Here is a 21,480-nt window from a genome sequence, read left to right as displayed (position 1 = left end):
AAGTCAAACTTTAAGTTGTGAGACAAACTTTGTAGTTTAAGCTGGTTTCTACACGTCTATTTTAATTCACACAGCGTTAGAAAATGAAATGTTTAATTTCTGCCCCACTAATGGAAAATTTAGCAGTCTTTTTGCTGTAATGGTGAGTTTGGGGATTGGTCTACCTTTTTCCACTAAAACAGAAGATGGGACAAGCCTTTATTTTGTACTTTTTTCTCTTCAGAAAAGGACACTTCAACTGCTAAAACTACCATGTCCAAAACAATCTTTCCTTAGCAAAGAAGATGTAAACCACTGTAACCGAAACAAAAGTTGTGTGACTTTGTTACCGTTTGCGTGAAGGAGAGGACAGCTTCTCATGCATGTGAATGCCATGACCGGGCGGCCGGGCTGGCTCCTCCTCCACTATGTCGCCCCAGGACGTGCTCTGACGCCACGGCTCTCGAGCTGTCAGGAAAACAGGTGACGCAATATAACACACTGACAAGAAGAGTCACAGCAATTTATCATGCTTGTCATTTTGAGATTATCAGCATCCGGTATTATGAGTGAAGTTTTTATGTAATTTGAAGTCAATATAACAAGCATATATTCTTCAAAAAAAAAAAAAAATCTGAAAATAAGAAAAGGTAAAAAGTAGTGTAGTCAAAAAATGTTTTTGACTTTTTTTTTTAATTAATATTTATAATTAATAAAAACATTTTTTTAATGATTTTATGACATTATCGCTTCATTTAATAAATGCAATATTTCACATTAAAATTGAGTGAAGGCATTTAAAAAATTTTGAATTGAGAACTGGGCCATCTGGAGGCATAAATAAATAAATGTGCGTAAACTCTTGTATTAGCATCCTATATAGATATATACAAAGGCTTGCCATTGTTTCTTCGCTCTTTTTAGGTTTTGCATTTAGATCTACACCTAGACATTATAAAAAGAATACTTAGTCAATGTTTAGATATTTTGGTTAGAAGAGCATCAGGTTTTACATTACGATTACAGTCAAACAATCATAGTTAGAAAAGGGAACAAATATTGTGATTGGCCTGAAGAGAGTGTGTGTGTAAGAGAGAGAACGAGAATCCCTTTAGAATTATTTCAATAAAAGCTGTCTTACTCTGATGCAGTCTTACCAGTTAATTTATGTGTGTGTGTGCGAGCGAGAAAGAAAGAAAGAGATGTTTTGTTGGTCTTTTTTTTATATTTTACATACTTTACACTATGCACAACTATTTCAGTCTTACCAGTTCGCTTCTGTTTGTGTGTGTATGTGTGAGAGAGAGAGTGTCCCTTTTGATTTTTTTTTTTCATTTATTGATTGGTGTCTATTTTGCACTCCTCATATTCCAGAGAGTCACCCCTTGATTGCTGCACACATTTTTCTGACCAGTATAAAATTGACCGAAGAGGGCCAGAGGGTTAAACGTGCAGTTAGCAATGCAGACGCTAATCACATCATTACCGTCATAATCAGCTAGCATCTCGCTCCAGTCTAAATTCAAGCCACAACTTCCACTCCCAATGCTTGCCTTTAAGAGAGCAGAATAAAAATGACGCTAAATTAAAAAAAAACACACATGAAAGAGCAAAGGAGATTGATATTGTTGTAATGACATTGTTGACTTACAGAAAAGTCGCTTTCGTTGTCGGTCTCCAGTTCGTTGTTCTCCGCTTGGATCTCCCGCGTCAGCTGTTCCTCTTCAGCGATGGCACTAGCGATTGCCTCTTCGTTAGCTTTTTCCAGGCGATCGGCCAGCTCTTCCTTCTTAGCCAAAACTTCAGCCATGGATTGGGGCTGACAACAGGCACAAAAAGTCACCAAACAGAGGCACAAAACGGGCCTTACAGTGCCAAGTTAGCCACACCAGCCTCTTGAGTGCATGCCCAGGCAGCACAACTTCAATTAGGACATGGTGCAATCATTTCAGCACTTCATCTGAAATTGGGCTAGACTCAAATTTCTGAAACGCAACCAAATTTGAAATGCTTGGTGGAAGCCTGCACGCCACAAAAACGTACAAATGCAAAAGATGTTGTAAGAAACTCAACAGAGATCAAAGGAAATGATAATCCAGGCACACGCCATAAACAAAATCAATCACAAAAACCACGCATGGGGAAGCATAACGAAATCATGCAGCATACAACCACAATAAGGGGGAGGAGATGGGAAGGAGTTTTTTTAACAACATATCTGAGCGAAAGTATGCGAGCCTGTGTTGTTTTGTAAATAGTTATTAGCGATTTTCGGCACTCTATGTAAATTTGTAGTTGGCAAAATAGGTTCATTTGGAATGTTTTGCGATCAATTAAGTTGCACGTAAAAGGGTTTAAGAAAATATAACCATGTAAATAAATCTAAATCATAAAAAGAAGTTGGTCATGTACCCTTCACAGTTTTACAAGATACTCTGATATTCTTCGCATTCCATTGACTTTCATTATACAGACCAAAAATTTATCAAAATACTTTCTTTTGTTTTCTACAGAAAAAAATGACACAATTAAAATTTTTAGGTAAACTTCTTTAAGATGGAGATTTTGCTAAACGCCATCAGGTGACTCTCGTGTTCTTCAGTAGTCACCTGTAGTCAAAAGGGGTTTATTCCAATTTTAGAGAGGTAACAAAAGGGGGATTTGTTGAGGGGCACATTTTTGCTCATGCATTCCTTCCGTGGGTGCACCTGTGGGTCTTCATGACTCGTGATGACTGGTAAATTGCCAAAATATTTTGGAAAATGTATCCTACCCACTGCCATCAGAGGCCACAACACTTGACCCCCGCTTTCAGAACCCGACGAGTGAACAGTATGCCGAGTGCCAATTTCAGCCGGCCGTGGGAGAAGACGGAGCTGCACTGAGGTCAGTGTCAAACGTCCTGCTAACGAGCATAATAAGAGGTGGGTTTCTCTCAACAGCTCGCCTGCTGGTCTTAGATCTGGAGTCTAAACAGAGCTGGGCTTATCTGACCCACCCAGTGAGGTGCTGTCTGGGCTTCGGAAGCAATGATTCCGGATTCCGACACGACTGAGATTGCGCTCCTGTCTGGCCGTTTAAACCTCATCCATCTCCATTGTTTCAGACTGGGTTTTGTACAGAGGCCAACACCCGTTGAGTAATGGAAGCCGGTAGCTCACAGAAAATGCTGTGGGTCTAGTCTTAATTAACCCCTTGGAGGTTTCTCTTATAAGGACGAGACGGGAGACAAGCGGAATGCCAAAACAGGAGTCGCCATCTAACTTCTGTAGCCATCCCGAGTAAAGAAAAGCTATTTGGCCTATAGGTCAAGTAGTTTAACCAATCGATAGTCTTGAACTTCAAATAAAAAAAAGCTAGTTGACTGCTGGACAGAAATTTGATTACTGTACTTGGATTCTAATCTGGAATCGGTCCCTGTTCTGAGCTCAAAAGAAATAGCACCAAACTTGTTCATTTTAAAATAGGAACCACTAAAGGAACCTTTTTATAGTTATAACTAAATTAGCTCCTGCTTCACAGTACAGTCCATAACAGCTCTATAGGAATCAATGACTTACGTGTATACTGACTGGCCAAAAGCATGCAAAAAACAGCTACCTGGCATTTTCAAAAAGCCATGTAAAAATATATGCCACAAACATGAAAAATATAGATGAATGGCCAGATTTACTGAACAGAGCAAATTAGTATTAGAGTGTAATACCATAATAACACTGATGGGAGGAAAAATTTGCGTATGATAAATAATACCAGTGAATTGACAAGCACAAATCTTAGCAAATCGCATCAAGAGACTCATTTTAATATTCTCCTTCCATAAATTTTGTGTTTGAAAGGGAAACTCCTACAAATGCATATTCAATAGGGTCAGGCACACAAAAAAGGTGTCCATGCCTCATTGAGCACTAATTTTTCACTGCGCGTCTGCACTGCCTGACGGTACTATTTTAACGTCAAAAGTTAGTTTGCCCTGGCACAAGCTGTTAGTAAATCTGGCCAAAAGGCATTTACCTGTTGTCTGTGGCGATTTGTTTTTTTCTCAGCCAAGATGAAGCAGCCATATTCACAGTACAATAACAATAAAGATAATGATAAAAATATAGCTGTAAAAATCTCTCAATAATAAAGAATAGAAGTGTCCGCAACAAAACTGTAATGATAAAGGCGCAGAGAAACTATATCATTTCAGAACAATTTTTTTTTTTTCAGCTGATGAACGATTGACAGCCAATCCGAATCCATCCTGCTATCAGGAGCTCGAAAATTAAAAGCTGACTGTTTCTATAGCAACCGGGACACTTCTATCAGCAGCTGCATTGATGAGCCGACTTCACAGATTAGCGATTGGCTCTTTCGTTCATATTAAGCTTTTTCCCCCATTCAAAATTATAGGAGCAACACGTCTTGGGTATTCTATAGTCTTTGACTGCACGGTGCAAAATTAATACAATTGATCAAAAAAGCTCAGACTATAAAAGATCTGCAGATGCTCCAGGAACAGCCTCTTTTGTTGCATGTGTAGTGGCACATTTGAATCTAGACCGATTTTAGGAGGTCAAGGCTCAAAGGGAGGTCAAGGTCAATGACAGCCTATGGGGACTAAACCAGTTAAGGTGTCTGACTGGTGCAGGGGACACTTGAGAAGCCTAAAATAAAAACTTGAACAACTGGGGCAACTCTCGGCAAACACTGGGCCTTCCTGTTCTCTACTGGCAATGATAGCAGTTCACCCCTGTCAGCACGCACATACATACTTGCTGAGAGAAAGGAGGAGGGAGAGGGGGGGTAATCCTGCCTCGCCTGGAGGTTTTTGGGATTGACTTTGTTTAGGCGGCAGTCCTGACCCTGGCCTGTGTCTCTCAGCACTCACGGTGGAAAGTTCTGTGGGGTCCAGCATGCTCTCCAGTGTCATCGCTGCCAGGGGAATGTAGACCGCTGCCTCCGCCTTTGCCAACGGTGCCGCGACCTTCCACACTGACCCCTCCATCCCCTGCTCTACTTTAGCTTGCCCAGTACCTGGCTCCTCTGGTTGGGAAAGGGTTACAAGGGGAGGACCTGGATCGGAATCCAATTCCGGGCACTGGGCCTGCGAAGGCGGAGACATAGGGGGTGGCGTGGGGTCAGAAGTGGGGGGTGGCGTGTCCTCAGAGGGGGCGCTGACACTCTGCACTGGCTCTTCAATACTTTCTGCTGGGGGCTGTGCAATATACACACAGATGCATACACAAATATGAAAACAAACATGCATGTCACAGCACTCCTTGCTGCATCTGTATGACAGACCACTGGCAGATATGAGAGCAGCAAGAAAACAAACGGAACTAAAGAATCAAGGCATGCTACATAATTACACAATATCATGCGTTTCAAAACAAACATGTAGCATACCAAGAACTTTATGATCATAAACCACAAACATGCAAACAAGTCATTTTGAGTCACTAGTCTCAACTACGTTCTCTGTTGTAAAGCCTAGTAAGCTTGCTTTGAGAGGCAGCAATTCAAGGCTCTTTATGCTTTAAAAGTAGGAGCAAATATCACCCCAAACATGGAAAATTTACCTCACAACGCATCATAGAAATTATGGGTCAAATCTAAGAGGTGCTTCCTGCACAGAGCGTTCCAAATCACTAATGATGTTTTATTTCAGAGAGGGTGCTGTTTTGAACCCATAAGAAGTAGGTGGCATAGCCGCTCGCTAGGATTTGCAACAGAACAATTGGCTTCGGCATAATGTCCAAATGTAATCTAGGACAATGTATCGTCAATATTTAATAAACCTCATTAAATCTGATAAACTTGTACAAAATCGATGCTTGTACACTTGATACTGCCCTGTCTGGACAGTGTGTCTATGATCACACTGTGACCAAACAAAAACATTCTGATGTTACAGAGCCTTCATATCTATGCCTGGCCTCTAAATAATTAATAAGGGGAAGCAGGCTGATGTCATTACCTCGATGACGGAGGTCTTTTCCGTCTCTTGGTTTTGCTCTTGGGGTACAGGTTGCTCTTGCTCCCTCACCTCCTGAGATTTTTCCTGAGGAGAGGGCTGGATGTGCTGGTTTTCCTTGTCGCTGTCATCTTTGGGGCTTACATGGGCCAGAACGGGGCTTACCTTAGCCACCATGGTGTTGGAGCGTGGCCTCATGGAGCGCCCACGCTGCACAGTCTCCCAGCCCTCTGCATCTTTCTTTGCTAAGGATCAACAATGAAAACACACATTAAATACATACATAAACACATACCTTGATTATACAATAAAAGTCCATTTAATTATAAAATGTGAAATGCAGATGAATAGATACCAGATGAATCTTATTTATTTATTTTTCATTATTTTATTTTTTTTAAACTTGCAAACTGGCTTAACTTTGTTAAAAATTGAAGATATTGAAGATATTTTTGATGAAAATTGGGAGGTTTGTGACTGTCCAATTGACGGCCAAAGAATTATGACAGTCAAGGTGCAGAAAAGTATGAAAGACATCATCTGAATGCTCCACCTGCCATCAGTAGGTAATGTTAAGAAACAACAAGAATAACGATTCGGCACCGTGAAGTTTCCGTAGTGCCATTTTGTATATCAGGGTTCTTCAAATCTTGCCTTGGAAGTCCAATGCGCTGTAGAGATTAGGTCCAACTCTAATAATACTGTCCTACCTGTGATTCTCTAAAGATCCTGAAGACACTGATTAGCATGCTCAGATGTGTTTAATTAGGGTTAGAACTAAACTCTGCAGTAAAGCGGATCTCGTGGGTCAATCTTTCATACTTTCCTGCCCCTTGACAGTGGTAATTTTTTGGCAGTCAATGGGACACTCACAAGCCTCTTGGTTTCCATCCTAAATATCATAAATTGTGTTCTGAGGATGAATTGAGCTTTTACAGGTTTGGAACGACAAGTGGGTAAGTGATTATTGACTAAAAAAAATATATTCTTGGGATGGAGTAACCCTTTAAACCTTTTTTTCTGCAAATGTGAAACATAGATTTCATCAACAGTGTGAAGATCACAACCAATAATGACCGAGAGAGCCCAAAAAATATTACAAATCTGACTTCTCTGCTGTACTGTGGAGTTACCAAACAACACTATAAGTGAGAAAGTCAGAACAGAAAAACTAATTTGAAAACAAATGACTGAATAGAGAAGATCCATTCACCTGGTTTTTCAGCAGGGATGTTGACACTTGGGTTAGGGACTGGAAGGGACTGGGAACACTTGACTCGGTCTGCCCAGCTTGGTCCAGTGTGGGAGAGACGTGCCACAGCCAAAGTGGGAGGAGGACCACTGTAAACACACACAAGCCAATTAAATATGAGGTCTCAGATTCAAATGCCCAGATGGACAGTACCCAGGTGGTGTTATTCATCACTAGTTGCACAAATACAATAGATTCATATGCTTTACCACCATGAACTATATTGTTAAAAAGCAACTGCAAACACTTTTATGCATCGTTGCACTGGGCTTCCTCAAACACTAGGAACTAAAATGGAAACTTCAGCCCTCCGTCTTGATCAATATCCATTTCCTGCGGCGTCCAATTACAGCATAATACAGACATGGATGCCCGTGCTTCAGCAGTCTTTAACCACACTTAGATCTGCACCCCCCCAGCAGTCTCAAGCGCAGGCCTGAGGAGAACCCGGCGAAAATCGCATTAAACAAAACGCTTAGGCCGTTGCGGATCGATTCCCCTTCTCCTCCCAGCTTCTGCCAGACAGGCGTAGTCTTTCCGGTCTCGTAGTGAGGCCAAGATATGTATCATATCTGCCATTGATTTCTCCATCTGAGCATTCGGTGGCATTTTAATCGCATTATCAATTGCCTTCCTTTCACACTATCAGTAAAAAAAAAAAAAAACGAATGCGGGGGAGCCTCATGTCTTGCTTCTGTTAGGAGTGGAAAGTCGCCACAGTTTGCCAACAAAGACGACGGTGTCAATTAGTATGCTGCGAGCAGGGATAATGGGTTGAGGCCAGATTCAAAATTGAATAAAAATTGTAAGTAATCCTTGGTAAAAGTAAAATAAGAAGGACACCTCCAGGTCAAAAAGCTGTTCCAAAAAAAATGAGAGGAACGGCATATTTACTACATTTTTTTAAACATTAATATTATGCAAGTAAAAAAAAAATTGGACATCATATATTAGTTTTTGCTATTATGCTATTATTATGCTATTATTATGTACTAGAATAAACCACAGCTAGGACTAGAGAGGAAGTACTTCTGAGTAAATGTTTTTGAGTGACCCTGGGTATGATGGATGTAACTGGATTGGCCTACCCAAAATTGAGGGCACGGCGAACACCAGGTGATGGAACAATACGGTCCGACGAAGGGCTGGACATTACATGACGCCCTGGTGACATCTTTCGAACTTCCCAAGCCAAAGACGTGGGCCTGTGGGAACAGGATGAAATGTTAAAAGAAAAAGTACAGATTCAGAACAGAATATAAAAAATAAATAAATAAAATCCCCAAAACGTTTAATAAACAGACACACAGTGGCCAGGGCTTAAATGCTACTAAAGGATGCATATTCAATTTCTGTGGAAATGTAGAGCTTTCTGATGAGCACCACAATCAATGTACTAGTGTTGTGGTCACTCATTACTCATTATATTATCAAAAAGGGGTGAGACCGTGAGTCAACAGGAATTATTGTCTAAAATGCTAAATTTGCTAAAATGGACTTGGGGAAATGGTGAAAAAAAAAGGCTTTTCGACAAAATGTGTTTTGTGTTCAGATTGCAGTATTTGGAAAATAATGCACGCCAATCAATGTCGTTGATCATTTTTTGAAAATGAACTCTTCATACACGTATAGAAAAGTCTATGGAATGTGCCCATTTAGATAGCAAACATATCATCACCTGTTTTGAGCGTCTGTTTTTTCCAGCTTCTCCTGTAGTTGAATCCAGTCAATTAGAGCTTTGAAATCTCTGACATAGTTATCCAACATCATCAGCACCTCCTGGGGGGAAAAGTATAAGTGCTGTTAGTTCTGAAAGCCTCAATGGGATAAGGGAGAATTACATGCATATCCAAGCTTGAACTAAACTTTGCAGGACACTGGCCTTCCAGGAGCAGGACTGGACACCTCTGATCTATGAGTTATCAAAATGTTGAAGATGGTGACATTACCCACCCCCCCCCACCAACATCACCAAACAACCTCCACTTCTTCCTATCCTCAGCCCTGTTAATGTTCACCTCACTGATAAAGCTGCGACCCCAGAGACCTGATCTGACCACGCAGGAGGGCCAGATCGGCCCCCCACCCTGATGTCTCTTTTGTGGCAGCCCCCCCCCCAACCAACAAGAGCACTACATTCACAAATGCCAAGAGAGGACAAAAAGAAAAGGGTGAGGACGAAAGAAAAGGGGAAAAAAAGAGTGCTGCTGCTCTTTCCCGCCTCAGTGGTCTTCCACAAGAGGTGCGGCTGAAATTACCAATTAGCTTTGCAAAAGGGGGCTGGCAAATCTGATTGGGGCTGTAATCATTTCTAGTTACTGGCAAAGAGTGTGCAGCGAATGACGAAATGTTCATTGTCTATCCGATATTCGATCTGGGAGCGCCGTAGGGACTCTGGGGAATCCCTTGGCTCCAACAAAGACGCTAGAGAGTGTCGCAAAGCCTTGCCGCAACACAGATTAGCACAGGTCTACAACCCTAGACCTACCACAGGCTCTTAAAAGGTGCTGTATGTAGGTTTTTACATACAGTACGCTGTTGAAAAATCCATCATATGCTAGTAAGGTATGTTTTGAAGCATGGTAGCTGGTCATGAGCTGGTTTGAGCTGAGCAGAACCAACTTAAACCAACATGTGACCAGTTAAAACCAACTTTAACCAACTTAAACCAGCTGAAACCAGCAGCCATGCTTCAAAACATACCTAACCAGCATGTGTTGGATTTTTTTCAGCGTAGTGGTTAACTGTTCAATGCATTTATTGGTTTAGATCCACTTCTGAGGAACAATACATGATAAAAGTAGTGGAGTGCATGTGAAACTGATCTTGCAGATGTATGCAGGGTCTTCTTTCCTTGTCTGATGCAGTTTCTACTGCTATCCAGCTTCAGTGCATGACAGAGTTTTGACACCTGCATCACAAAGTGGATCATATTGTGAGGTAGTCAGGAATACCCAGACCTCCTGTTCGTTGAGGCACATTTCAGCTGCATTCAACATCAGGACCAGGGTTGTGTGACTGATGATCTGGATTAAATGCGGGACGGCAGGCGATGCTGTGAAACAGGCGCGTGTGTGTTTGTGTGATTGATGGGAGGTAATGAGGGAGTGGCAATTGTGAGGAGAGGTCCTCGGTGCTTTTAGTTAATAGGGGAGTCAGACCCAGTGAAAGATGTGTCCAGCAGCAGGCCTGCTGATTAGGGCTAGTTAACATGGTGTAGGATGATACTGGCCCATAATGCAACAGCTGAGAGAAAGCAAGTTAAGCTAAGTGCCCTTACAAAAAACAACAACATTCACTTTAGAAGAATAACGAGACACTTGATGGGAGAATGTTTAATATGGTAACATTATAACTGACAGAATCATTCTGTCAGATGAAAAACTAAATGACCGCTAAACCCACCAAAAACAATTCAGATTTATTACATTTCATTGACGCATTCACACAAGTGAAAGAATAGTTGTCTCGTGCATGGCCTGATGTGACATAAATCAGGCCTGAGACGAGGGAGAGGCCTGATAAGAACTAATTAGTCCTCTGGGCTGTGGGTTAAAGATGTGGGCGTTACTCGAATATGAAAATAAATCAGCCACTCGACCGAATCATGAACCAGCCAACACTGGTGGAGGAAAAAAAAAAAAAAGAATCAGAGACGCAGGTGAAAAAAACAATTAGAGTTTGTTTTACACTGAATAACCTATTTACGAAGATGCAAATACAATTTATTGCAAATGCTGTAATGTTTTTTTCCATTACCTCTGAAAACTATGCTGGTAAACGCACATGACAAAGTGCTGAAACACAGATTTCCATCTTTATAAGGGAGCATTTATATGGGCTTCAACAGCTCCAAGGGACATTTTCCTGCTTTAGGCCTACAGTCGGTCATCAAACAAACCTCTGCTTTCACAGTGAACTACAAATCTGTAGCAGAGCATGGACACATACATAAACTCAGACCAAAGGGCCAGGAAGTGTGAAGAGACCCACCGGACACGTGGAAACGAGCAGCCACAGAGTTTATGCACATTCACACAGGCCGGCTGTCAACAAGGTAACCACAAAAGGGGGCCGGTTAGCGTCGAGCGGTCGGCCCGAACCCTGCTCAGCATAATTCTAGATTACACGCCAATCGATAAATCAGAGCCAGCAGCGCTGAGCACGGACGATGGGCCCAAATACATCCCGGCACCACACCTGCCAGGGTAAACACAGTGAGTGCCCCGACACGGCCTCTGCCAACCAAAGCTAACAGAGTTCAAACGAGTGTTTGCCGACACCGGTTCCAAGACCAAACCGGACACAGGAACACTGTTGATCAACTTGAAGTGACAAATGGTTATTGCCATCATTGCGTGCAGAGAGGTTATTGGTCATAGCGGCTGACTCTAGTGCATGTGTTGCAATCAGCTTTTTGCTTTTACTGAAACTAAACAAAGAACCTGGAGTGGAAAAAAAAATGTTATGTCACCTAAACCTCGTACCCTAAAACCCCTCCACCCCCCCCTCCGAGTGGGGCGGAGGGGGGGTTGTTTACACATGACATCCATCTTCACTCCCTCCAGAAAGGCCCTGGAGAGGTGCAGTGATAATTCTCTCACCAAACCCCTCTCTGACACAAACCAGAAAACAAAAGGAATGCAAGGAGGAGGAGGAGGAGGAGGAGGAGGAAGAGCTGCATCGCAATGCTTTACTCCCCCTAGTGGACAGAGGGCAAAAGCAGCCACTTTAAAGTTATAAAATAATAAAAAAACATCCAAAATAAGTGTTTGTTTACAATATGACTGTGTGCTTATACATTTAAAAATGCAAACGCATGCATGTATATATTTATATTATATATATTTACATATAATAAAATATATGTACACTTACATATGTAAATATTTTAAAAAGATAACGTTCTATGAAGATGTTTTGTAATTTCACACCATAAATATATTACACATTTTACATTTGATTAGTAATATGCATCGCCAAGAACTTCATTTGGACAACTGTGAATTTGTTTTTCCTCAATATTTAGAATTTCTTACACCCTCAGATTCCAGATTTCCAAATAATTGCATCTCAGCCAAATATTGTCCGACACATCAATATAAAGCTGATGTATTAATCTCAATTAAAAAAAACTGACCCTTAGAACTGGTTTTGTGGTCCAGGGCCGCATATATTCTGTTTCAAGTGGAAAAAGGAACTTTGTTGTAGATGGTGTGTGAGTCATATATAATCATACCCTGCACTCCACCACGCTCTGGTCAGATTCACAGGTCACGTAGATCTCATCCACTGCTCTCCGCAGATTATCGAACAGAAAGGCCCAATATCGTGCTCGGAGATCCACCTTCCGTGGCTGCCGAGTCTTGGTGGGGCTTTTCTCAGGTCCTTTGTCCAGTATCGACCCAGGTGCGTTTTTGCAGTCCAGTGCTGAGTTCTGTTAAAAGCAGATGTGATTACAAGTTTCAATTGGTCTAGATAACTCTATTTCACCGAATGAACTCCATTTGCCCATAACTTTATGGGCCAATGGCTGTTTTAACAATCAGTGTGCGCTGTCTTATATAAACACTGGGGTCACATTATGGAAGAAGTGAAATTAGATCCTATAAATACAAGGTTCAAATAAAAGGTCTCTGGCGCCCCCTAGTGTTTATCATGAGTAAAAGCTTTCCAGTTCAAAGCTTCCCGGTTAAATGACCCTTATTTTGATGCATGCAATGAAACATTTTCTTTTGATTTAGCCCCGTTTGCTCATTTTCATAAAGGCCAAAACTCCTTTTTCAAGTTTTTTTGTTTGTTTTTGCAGTTCCAGATTTGTTGTGGATGCAAACAGACATTATATGATGTAATAAAATTGTATTGTAATGGCAGTAGTGTTTTCAGCTACTCCAGATATCCAAAAAAGATTCAGAAACTAAAAGCCATCTTTTTACAAATGAATCACACCTGCTTTTTGTTCCTGTGGAGCCCGGAGTTGATTCGTTGAGCTCTTGCGTTGCTGTTGCCGTGATTTTTCGACTTGGCTGCATGTGAACAGAACACCACAGTACAGTTAATAGGCAGATAAATATACATTACTTTATATGCCCAGAGTTTTCCGCCTTACATACTTAAATGGGGGACATTTTAAAACTGAAACGTTCCGATTCAGAAATGAGAAGAATCGCTATGATCCTTCCCACCCTTTCTTCAAGCTTCAAATAGTTTTGTCATGCAAAATAAAATGTGACTATTAAAATAAATAAAAATAAGTTATACATAATTATTTACTTTATTTCCTTACTATCAAGTATCTCTGACTATTAAAACTGATCTGGGATCAGTGCTTTATTGCATCTTCACTATAAGAACCGGATCAGCTTTCTCTAGTCACCTAGGATCAGCCTCTTCTGGTCAATATAATCCTCTTTATCAGGATATGAGGGGTCAGAACTGACTCTCAATCAGCACTTCTAAGTATGAAGTGTACACTTAGGGATACAACCCCCGATTCAGAAACGCTCACTGCTCATAATGAATGCAGGCACTGGCGAGTCGTGATCGCTCGGACAGAACACATACTGCAGTCCCAAACTAACAAAAGACTCCTGTGGTGACCTGTCAGCGCTGACAGTGAAACAGAGGATCTAGGTCAGCTTACACACACACACACACACACACAGAGAGAGGAGGATTTCGCACACTGCGACAAAGAGTGCACTGTAACTCCAGGTATGAGAGAGGGGATGACAGATTTGGAGCACTTGTTCATCGCCCACATTTGCTTTGCAAATGGACGCTCTTTACAAAGCTGGATGCATTTTAAGTTGGTAGCCTGATGGGCGATGAACCGCGTGGGATGTGAGACTGTTTATGACTGCAAGAAGGAGCAATGTATCACATATTTTAAAATAAATAAGATGTACATTTATTCAAAAACGCATTGATCAAAAACAACAGTAAAAGACACAACGTTACAAAATATGGTCATTTTAGTTCAAAAAAAAAAAAAAAAAAAAATACTGTGGTTTCCATAAAAATAGTACGCAGCAGCACCACCACAGTTTTTAACAGTGATAATAATAAGAAATGTTTCCTGAGCAGGAAATCGGTAAGATTTCTGAAGAATCAGACTGACATTGAAGACTGGAATAATGATGCTGAAAATTCTGATTTAGTCAAACAAATCACATTTAAAATTAACATTTAAATATTAAAATTGAAGTTAATTAAAGTAAATTATAATACAATTTCACAATATTACTGTATTTTTGATTAATATATATATTAATATTATATAATATTATATTATTAATATATATATATATAAAACTGACCCCAAAATCTGTGATTTGTCGTTGCGATATCACAGGCATTTAAACAATTATTTCATCTATTTTTTCCTAAACTTGTGGTGGCGACTCCTGGATCTACACCTTATTTACTATGAAACGTATTATACGTGTGCATGAGTGTATGTGAATGGATCTAACCCTCCTCCTCTTTGCTCTCCACTGGGACACTCCATGCGATGAGGTTTCGAGCGGCCCGGCCTTCCTCTGCCACGATCTTCCTCACCTTGTCATGGCTGTTGGACCGCTGGAAAGAGGCCTGTTGCAAAAAAAAAAGAAACTGTTAACTGAGGGGAAAAACATTTTGATTCTTCATGGGAATAGTTTTGGAGAAAAGTTACATTGCACTACTTGGTCACCAATGAATGGGTGCCGTCAGAATCAGAATCCAAAAAGCTGATAAAGTAATCCACACCACCATCAGTTAACGTCTTGTGAAGTGAAAAGCTAAGAAACAAATCTATTAATAATGCATTTTAACTGTAAAGCATTGTGTCTGGCCAATCCATAATCCATAATGACGTTTCTTCTTGTGAAAAAATCCAACACTTTTTGAAGGACTATCATGGATACAGGACTGGTAACTTTGTTCTAGAAGATATTAACTGATGGACTGGATTACTTGTGATGTTTATATCAGCCGTTTCGACTCTCGTTCTGACGGCACCCATCCACTGAGAGGATCCACTGGTGAGCAAATCACGTAATGCTACAGTTCTCCCAATCAGTTCTGATGAAAACAGAACTCTTCTGTATCTCGGATTCATCTCAAGCCAATTCTCTTTTTTTGGCTGAATTAGAACATTTTGTAGAGCCAAGTTTTATACTTGAGGAAACACTTTTGTACGGATACTGAACTGTAAAATTAAACAAATCCTAAGCCCTAGGGCTACCCATGAACTTGTAAATCACACAATAAGAAGACACTGCATTCTGTTTCCACTTGAATTTATGTAGGACACCGTTCACATAAACAGGGCAGAAAAAAAAGTGTGAGCTATAAAGTGGACACAGAAAATATCCAAGTGCATTGTCCTTTTCATTATAACACCCACAGACAGAAGCAGAGCTCTTAGCAACTGGCAAGAGTGAGCTTGCTCTGTCCAACATATAAGGACGTTAACCATTACAATAAGTACAGAAAATTCACACCTTTTTTTAACACCATATATGACTTGTCAGTGGTGATCATATAAGCACATATGATGCCAAGTTTACCGGTTACTCACCGTCATGTCAACAGCACCAGCAGGAAGACAAACAGTGACATGTTTATTACACGCTGTATTTGTGCACTTTACAATGGAAGTGAACGAAGCCAATGTGTTAAACTGCTGCCTCCTTTAAAACTACAGCCACAAGGTGCTAACATTATGCATCTTGACATGATTTGAATGAAAAAAAAGAGCAGCTTGCTAATCTTTCTGTGACTAACATCACATCCAGTGTAACAATTGTGCCCAGAAAAATTGAAAAGCGCATCTCTAATTTGAAGAAGTGGGCATGGGACTGAAAAATGAATGTGCTCTGGTAATCGACAGTGGGCTGGGGTTTAAGTGAACTAAAGGACTGGGAACATTTTCACTGATTCAGAAAAGTAAAAAAAGGAAACGATATATGCACAAATGGTGCATTTACTTAATTTTCAATTCACACTTCCTTTAAAAAGAAAATTCGCAAAGCTTGTGACAGAACAATTAATTATGATTGGCTGTCATAATTTTTTTTATTGTCCACGAACTGGAAAAAAAAATCATTCTGAAAGTAACTCCAAAGACTTTGTATCTCTGTGCCTTTATTGTTACAGTTGTGGTGCTATTATTGAATATTAAGAATGATTTTTGCAACTATACCTTTATTGTCATCTTTAATTATAGTCTTTAATCCTGGTTTGAAGGGTCCAAACCAGTAGTAGGGTCACATTTTCTTTTAAGGTCCAATTCTTCATAATTAAATATTAACCATGATGTTTGCCTCAAACTCATATCGCTGCTTAATAGTTAGTGAGATAGTTGTCAAGTTTAGATATTGGATAGGATTAAGGGATCTACCATATCTTCATGCAAACAAAGCATTTATATGCACTTTGCACGTACTAATAAACAGTCAATAAGCTACTAATATGCATGCCAGTTAATAGTGAGAATTGGTCCTTAAAATAAAGTGCCTTCAAAAATAGATTGGTTGACTTGATTGTATCTATTATTGTATTATGATCTATTTAATTTCACAGTGGATCACTTACTGAATAAAACTATTTGGCATATAGCTAATCTTTCTGTTTTTGTTGGCTGTATTCCGTGGTTACGCAAACACAAAGCAATTCTGTCTGTCATATTCCCTCACAGAGAGGAATATTTCATCAGGCTCACTGGTTTTTACACATGCATAAACATTTCACTGTCCTCCCTTGCCACTATCTCATGTCCTCGGGGTTAAAATACACAACTGACCTACTTAGCCAATGACAACAGCCCTCATTACACAGCTTTGCTCTCTAGAGGTCTGGAAATGTGCATGAATGAAGCTTCGAGATTGCGAAACAAACACAATTCTGCAATTCAACAAAAAGACTTGCATGTAAATGTACTTGTTGCCTGTCAGCACTGTGTTTGACGGTAAATATTCACTCAGGGTTTCCCAGGTTTCTGGCTTCTGACTGGCGACGGAAGGCCCGAGTCTGCTTTTGCCGTGCATCTTGGCACAAAGAGGGGGGCGGTTAACAATTTGGCAACCGTCGGTGCAAAATAACCAAGGTAAAAGTGAGAAGGGTGCATCTGATCTCAGGTCAGCGCTCGAGACGAATCGAGATAATCACCTAATCACCAGCGGGCCCCTTGACACCCGAGGTCACCGGAGTTAAATCTATCCGAGCCCCTCAGAAATACAAAACAAGCTACAAAGAAACGCTGTCGGGACAAATAACAGAGCAGCGAGGATAGAGTTTCAAGCAGCAAGAATAACAGGAAGAGGAAAGTAGGTACGTACAGAATAGAAGTAGAGTCTGTAAGCAGGTTCTTCATCCATATCCGGCCCGGACATGCTACCAAATTAGTTTATGGCGACCTGTTTTGCCCCTTCACCAGCATCTTCACTGCACGAACGGCCTGTCATCGTCATTTGACAGCTGGACCAAAAATAGCCCGTGGTTGAACGTGACTCCTGCAAACTCGCCGAGTAGATGCCGCTGTCAATCAGCAGGACGGACTTCTCGTCCTAGCCATAAGGACCGTCTTTCTGCTCAGCGACTCTGCCGCTACTGTTCTGCCGTCTTATTAGTGGCGTAGTCACCCTCCACAGCTTGGCAGAGTATCGTGCAGAGCTCCTCTCTCTCGGTGCAGTCATGTGCACATGGCAGGCCGCCCACTCGTCCAGCATGTGCTGGAGGCGGCAGGGCTGCGCGTGTCAGCGCGTCTGCATTGGACGCGCCGCAGACTCAACGTCCGATTGGAGCTCGGCGGTGCGTAACTTACACCGCGGATGGAGATGTAAATAGAGATGCACCGACGAGATGTGGAACAGACACAGCCGCGAGGATGAAAGCGGGCAAATATATCTACGCTCTAAAGACTGCAAGATATTCGGTACGTAGCCGATTTGTACATTTTTATAAACTAATTTTGTTATGCATGCATGTATTTCAATGCAACTATTTTTAACGTTACTACCTTATGCATATTGCATCCTAAATAAATACACTTTTTCAGCTAATCCAAATCAATCTTGTTAGTCTATCATTGATTTGGAAAGGAAACGAGTGTACTTGGAAGAAAAACGAAAGGCTTTGGCATGGTTATTTACTCTCTATGCATTAGTGTGCATTAATATGCACACTTTTAAGTATAAAAAAAAACCAAAAACGTGGCAATGTACTAAAATATACGGTTTAATGTCTTTTGAATTATGACATTTCTTTGAGGCCTTCATTGATTTTCTAAACTTTTTAAGCCTGGAACACTCATTTCTGAATTGGGAATTTTAAATGCCAAATCTTGTTCCACAGACAATATTTCTGATTTTGTAAAAGCAACAAACTGCTGCCTGATATTGCTTTCTGCTTCCGTGTTAAGCAGCTGTATAATAAGCAAGACAAAATATAATCGGATGGTCATAATTGCAAAATAAACAACGACGGGTAGATCAGGTCTAGAAAACTAAAGGGCGTTTCTAAAGCCTCTCTGCTTTCCCATAATACATAGCCAATAATTTCATGTCTTTGGGTTTATTTGTTTGAAAAGCAGCCATAAAATGAGTCACTCATTATCGCCCTTCAAAACCCTTCAAGACAATGTAGTATACACTACACTATCCATCACATAACTGAAATGTCTGCTATGCTAATGAGTTGTTGCCATGTATTACTGTTGTGTAATATTACACATGTAATGTTTTGTTGATGTGATGTTACGCTGTGTTACTGTTATGTAATGCCATTTCGTCACACTCACACCGTAATGTTAATCCAAAGATGCGTTGTATTACTGCATGTAATACCACGGTGTGACGGTGTGCAGCGTAACTTATGTCACAGTATGCAAATATTATGATGTTTTGCGCCGTTACTGTTTGGTTACATCATCTTATGTCGAGTTGTATTACGTTTCTGTAACGCTATTGTTACGTACTGTCGCATTAATGTTACGTTGCATCGTTACGGTTATGCCGTGTTCTGTAGCACTCTCGAGGGCTGAGAACCAGAAAGTGACATTTTACCAACTTTACAGGAGGGCAAAAACTAAAATTAGTATTTAATTTAATTGAAACGAAAACTGATGTACTGATGTAATTGTTAATAACAAAACTTGTACACGTTTGTGACTGACAGTATACTTTTGCCAGTGTGTGTATGTGTGTGTGTGAGATATAGATATAGATATAGATATATATATATATATATATATATATATATATATATATATATATATGTGTATGTGTGTGTGTGTGTACCCTTCTGTTTCTAACCCCTCATTTCTGTTGTGTGTGTGTGTGTGTGTGTGTGTGTGTGTGTGTGTGTGTGTGTGTGTGTGTGTGTGTGTGTGTGTGTGTGTGTGTGTGTGTGTGTGTGTATGTGTGTGTGTCCTTCTGGCTCTAACCCCTCGTTTCTGTTGTCATGTTAAAGTCCCGTTACGTTGCCTTCTTGTAATGTTTATATTGAACTGCATTCCAGTTATGAAGTCATGTTATTGTCATGTATATGTTATGCTGATTTATGTGAACGGTATGTATCATGCCGTCATGTAAAATGTTACGCTGAATTACATTACTGTTATGTAGTCATGGTATTGTCACGTAAATTATCATTAACGGCCCGGCACAGGAGCGGTTTCTTCCCTCGGGCAGTCTATCTATCTCATGAACAGTTAACTTGACGATAAACATGTAACACTATTCAGGCTACACATTTTATTTAACACACATTTACACCTCCTTTCGTTTGTAAATAACATACCTATACAAACATCTAATGATGTACTACGCATACATTTTTCCTTTAAATATTTTTTGCGTATCGCTATTACCTATTTATATTTATTATTTTTTAATATCCGTGTCTTGTCGCTGTCATTCCGTATCTGGCAATAAAGCTTTTTCTGATTTGAAGCGTTACACTGAATTATTAGTTACACTGTCATGTTACTGCCATGTAAATGTTACGTTACGTTATATAACTGTTATGTAGTCTTGTTATTGTCGTGTAAATGTTGTGCTGAATTATATTGGTTACGTAGTAATATTATTGACACCTAAATGTCATTTAAATGTTGCATTATATTTCTGTTATGTACTCGTCTTATTGTCAAGTTGCTACGTAAAAGTAATACAACGCGGCATAATTACATGACAATAACATTGTTACGTAGCAGTAATATAATGCAGTGTTACGGTCACGTAAATATTGCTTTGATTATTATATTTATGTACCTATTATATTTATTATATTATGCAAGATTGATTATGTGCTGGCAAACGGTGATCATCTGAAGTGACCGAAACCTTTCACGGTCACAATAAAACAGAACACAACAAAATAAAAACACAAAACCTCGCCTCAGGCGTTTAAGAATACATATTCTATAACAGTCAAGACTTCTGCACAAACCCATGCACAAAACCAGCCATTATTAGTATATTTGTAGCAACAGTCAACAATACATGGTATAAACGACTTTTCTTTTACGCCAAAAATCACCAGGATATTAAGTAACGATTATGTTCCATGGGGATATCTCAAAACCTTTTTTGGGTGGCATTTTTGATTAATAATATGCGATGCTGGACAACTTTAAAGGTCCCCTCAGAATCCAGATTTGCAAATAGCTGTAACCAAACCAATTTATTCAGCTTTCACGTGATTTTCAACTTTAATGAAAGGTCCAGAGTCACGTTTCCTTTTAAATACACTAACTTTACCACGGTTTTCTACCTTTGCTGTAGTATATTTTGAGGGGAAAGTGCTGTCACCATAGTAACTATGTTTGGGTAGAGCCTGACTGACAGCTGCCTTCTGGGCTTTCACAGAGCGCCCTTATAATACCCAAATAATGCTGTCTAGGTAGGCAGCTCGCTATGTTTTCAGACGGCGGTTGTTTGTTACCTTTAGGGCGATGTTGATGGGCGTATTCCTGCCTTTCCCTCCTCCGTGAGATGACCCAGAGCTGTTGCTGGCCGATCTGTCCCTGGCGTCCCCGCTCTGAGCCGGCCTGAGCCCGAGCCGGTGCTGCTGAGCCCCGCCGCGCCGGCGCCCGTCGTGCCGGCCGTCCTTCGACATGAGCCCGCCGTCAAACGAGCGACTTCGAGCGGACGCGAACTTCACGACCAGAGGGCGAGAAATTAAACGGGCCTCCTCTTCTTTCACACCGAGCAGTGGCGGATCACACCGAAGCTCGCGAGAGCGCGCGACGCCACCAGCTGGACGGGAGGACCGAGCTGACATCACCCGCGCGAGCCTTCACCAT

The 21,480-nt window shown here is 40.7% G+C and overlaps 1 protein-coding gene across 4 annotated transcripts in view; it reads right to left on the bottom strand.

The window, feature by feature from the left end:
- scaper (S-phase cyclin A-associated protein in the ER) overlaps positions 1-21,414 on the bottom strand; it is an 88,983-nt gene extending 67,569 nt beyond the window's left edge. Inside the window, exons 1-12 of one of the 4 annotated variants that reach the window (XM_043227967.1) lie at positions 21,120-21,414; positions 14,666-14,783; positions 13,140-13,216; positions 12,430-12,627; positions 8,869-8,969; positions 8,279-8,395; positions 7,152-7,279; positions 5,942-6,183; positions 4,853-5,179; positions 1,631-1,798; positions 1,466-1,532; positions 330-447 (exon numbers count right to left, since the gene is read on the bottom strand). In XM_043227967.1, the coding sequence (XP_043083902.1) occupies positions 330-447; positions 1,466-1,532; positions 1,631-1,798; positions 4,853-5,179; positions 5,942-6,183; positions 7,152-7,279; positions 8,279-8,395; positions 8,869-8,969; positions 12,430-12,627; positions 13,140-13,216; positions 14,666-14,783; positions 21,120-21,293 (1,835 nt within the window). In that variant the 5' untranslated portion in view covers positions 21,294-21,414. Of the gene's footprint in view, positions 1-329; positions 448-1,465; positions 1,533-1,630; positions 1,799-4,852; positions 5,180-5,941; positions 6,184-7,151; positions 7,280-8,278; positions 8,396-8,868; positions 8,970-12,429; positions 12,628-13,139; positions 13,217-14,665; positions 14,784-17,512; positions 17,826-21,119 lie in introns of those variants that run through there. The other 3 variants (XM_043227968.1, XM_043227969.1, XM_043227970.1) reach the window with 3 other exon arrangements.
- Positions 21,415-21,480: the final 66 nt, after the last annotated feature.

The sequence above is a fragment of the Puntigrus tetrazona genome, chromosome 25 (genome assembly GCF_018831695.1).
Source record: "Puntigrus tetrazona isolate hp1 chromosome 25, ASM1883169v1, whole genome shotgun sequence".
NCBI classification, from domain to species: domain Eukaryota; kingdom Metazoa; phylum Chordata; class Actinopteri; order Cypriniformes; family Cyprinidae; genus Puntigrus; species Puntigrus tetrazona.
This window is presented reverse-complemented; position numbering and strand designations above follow the sequence as displayed.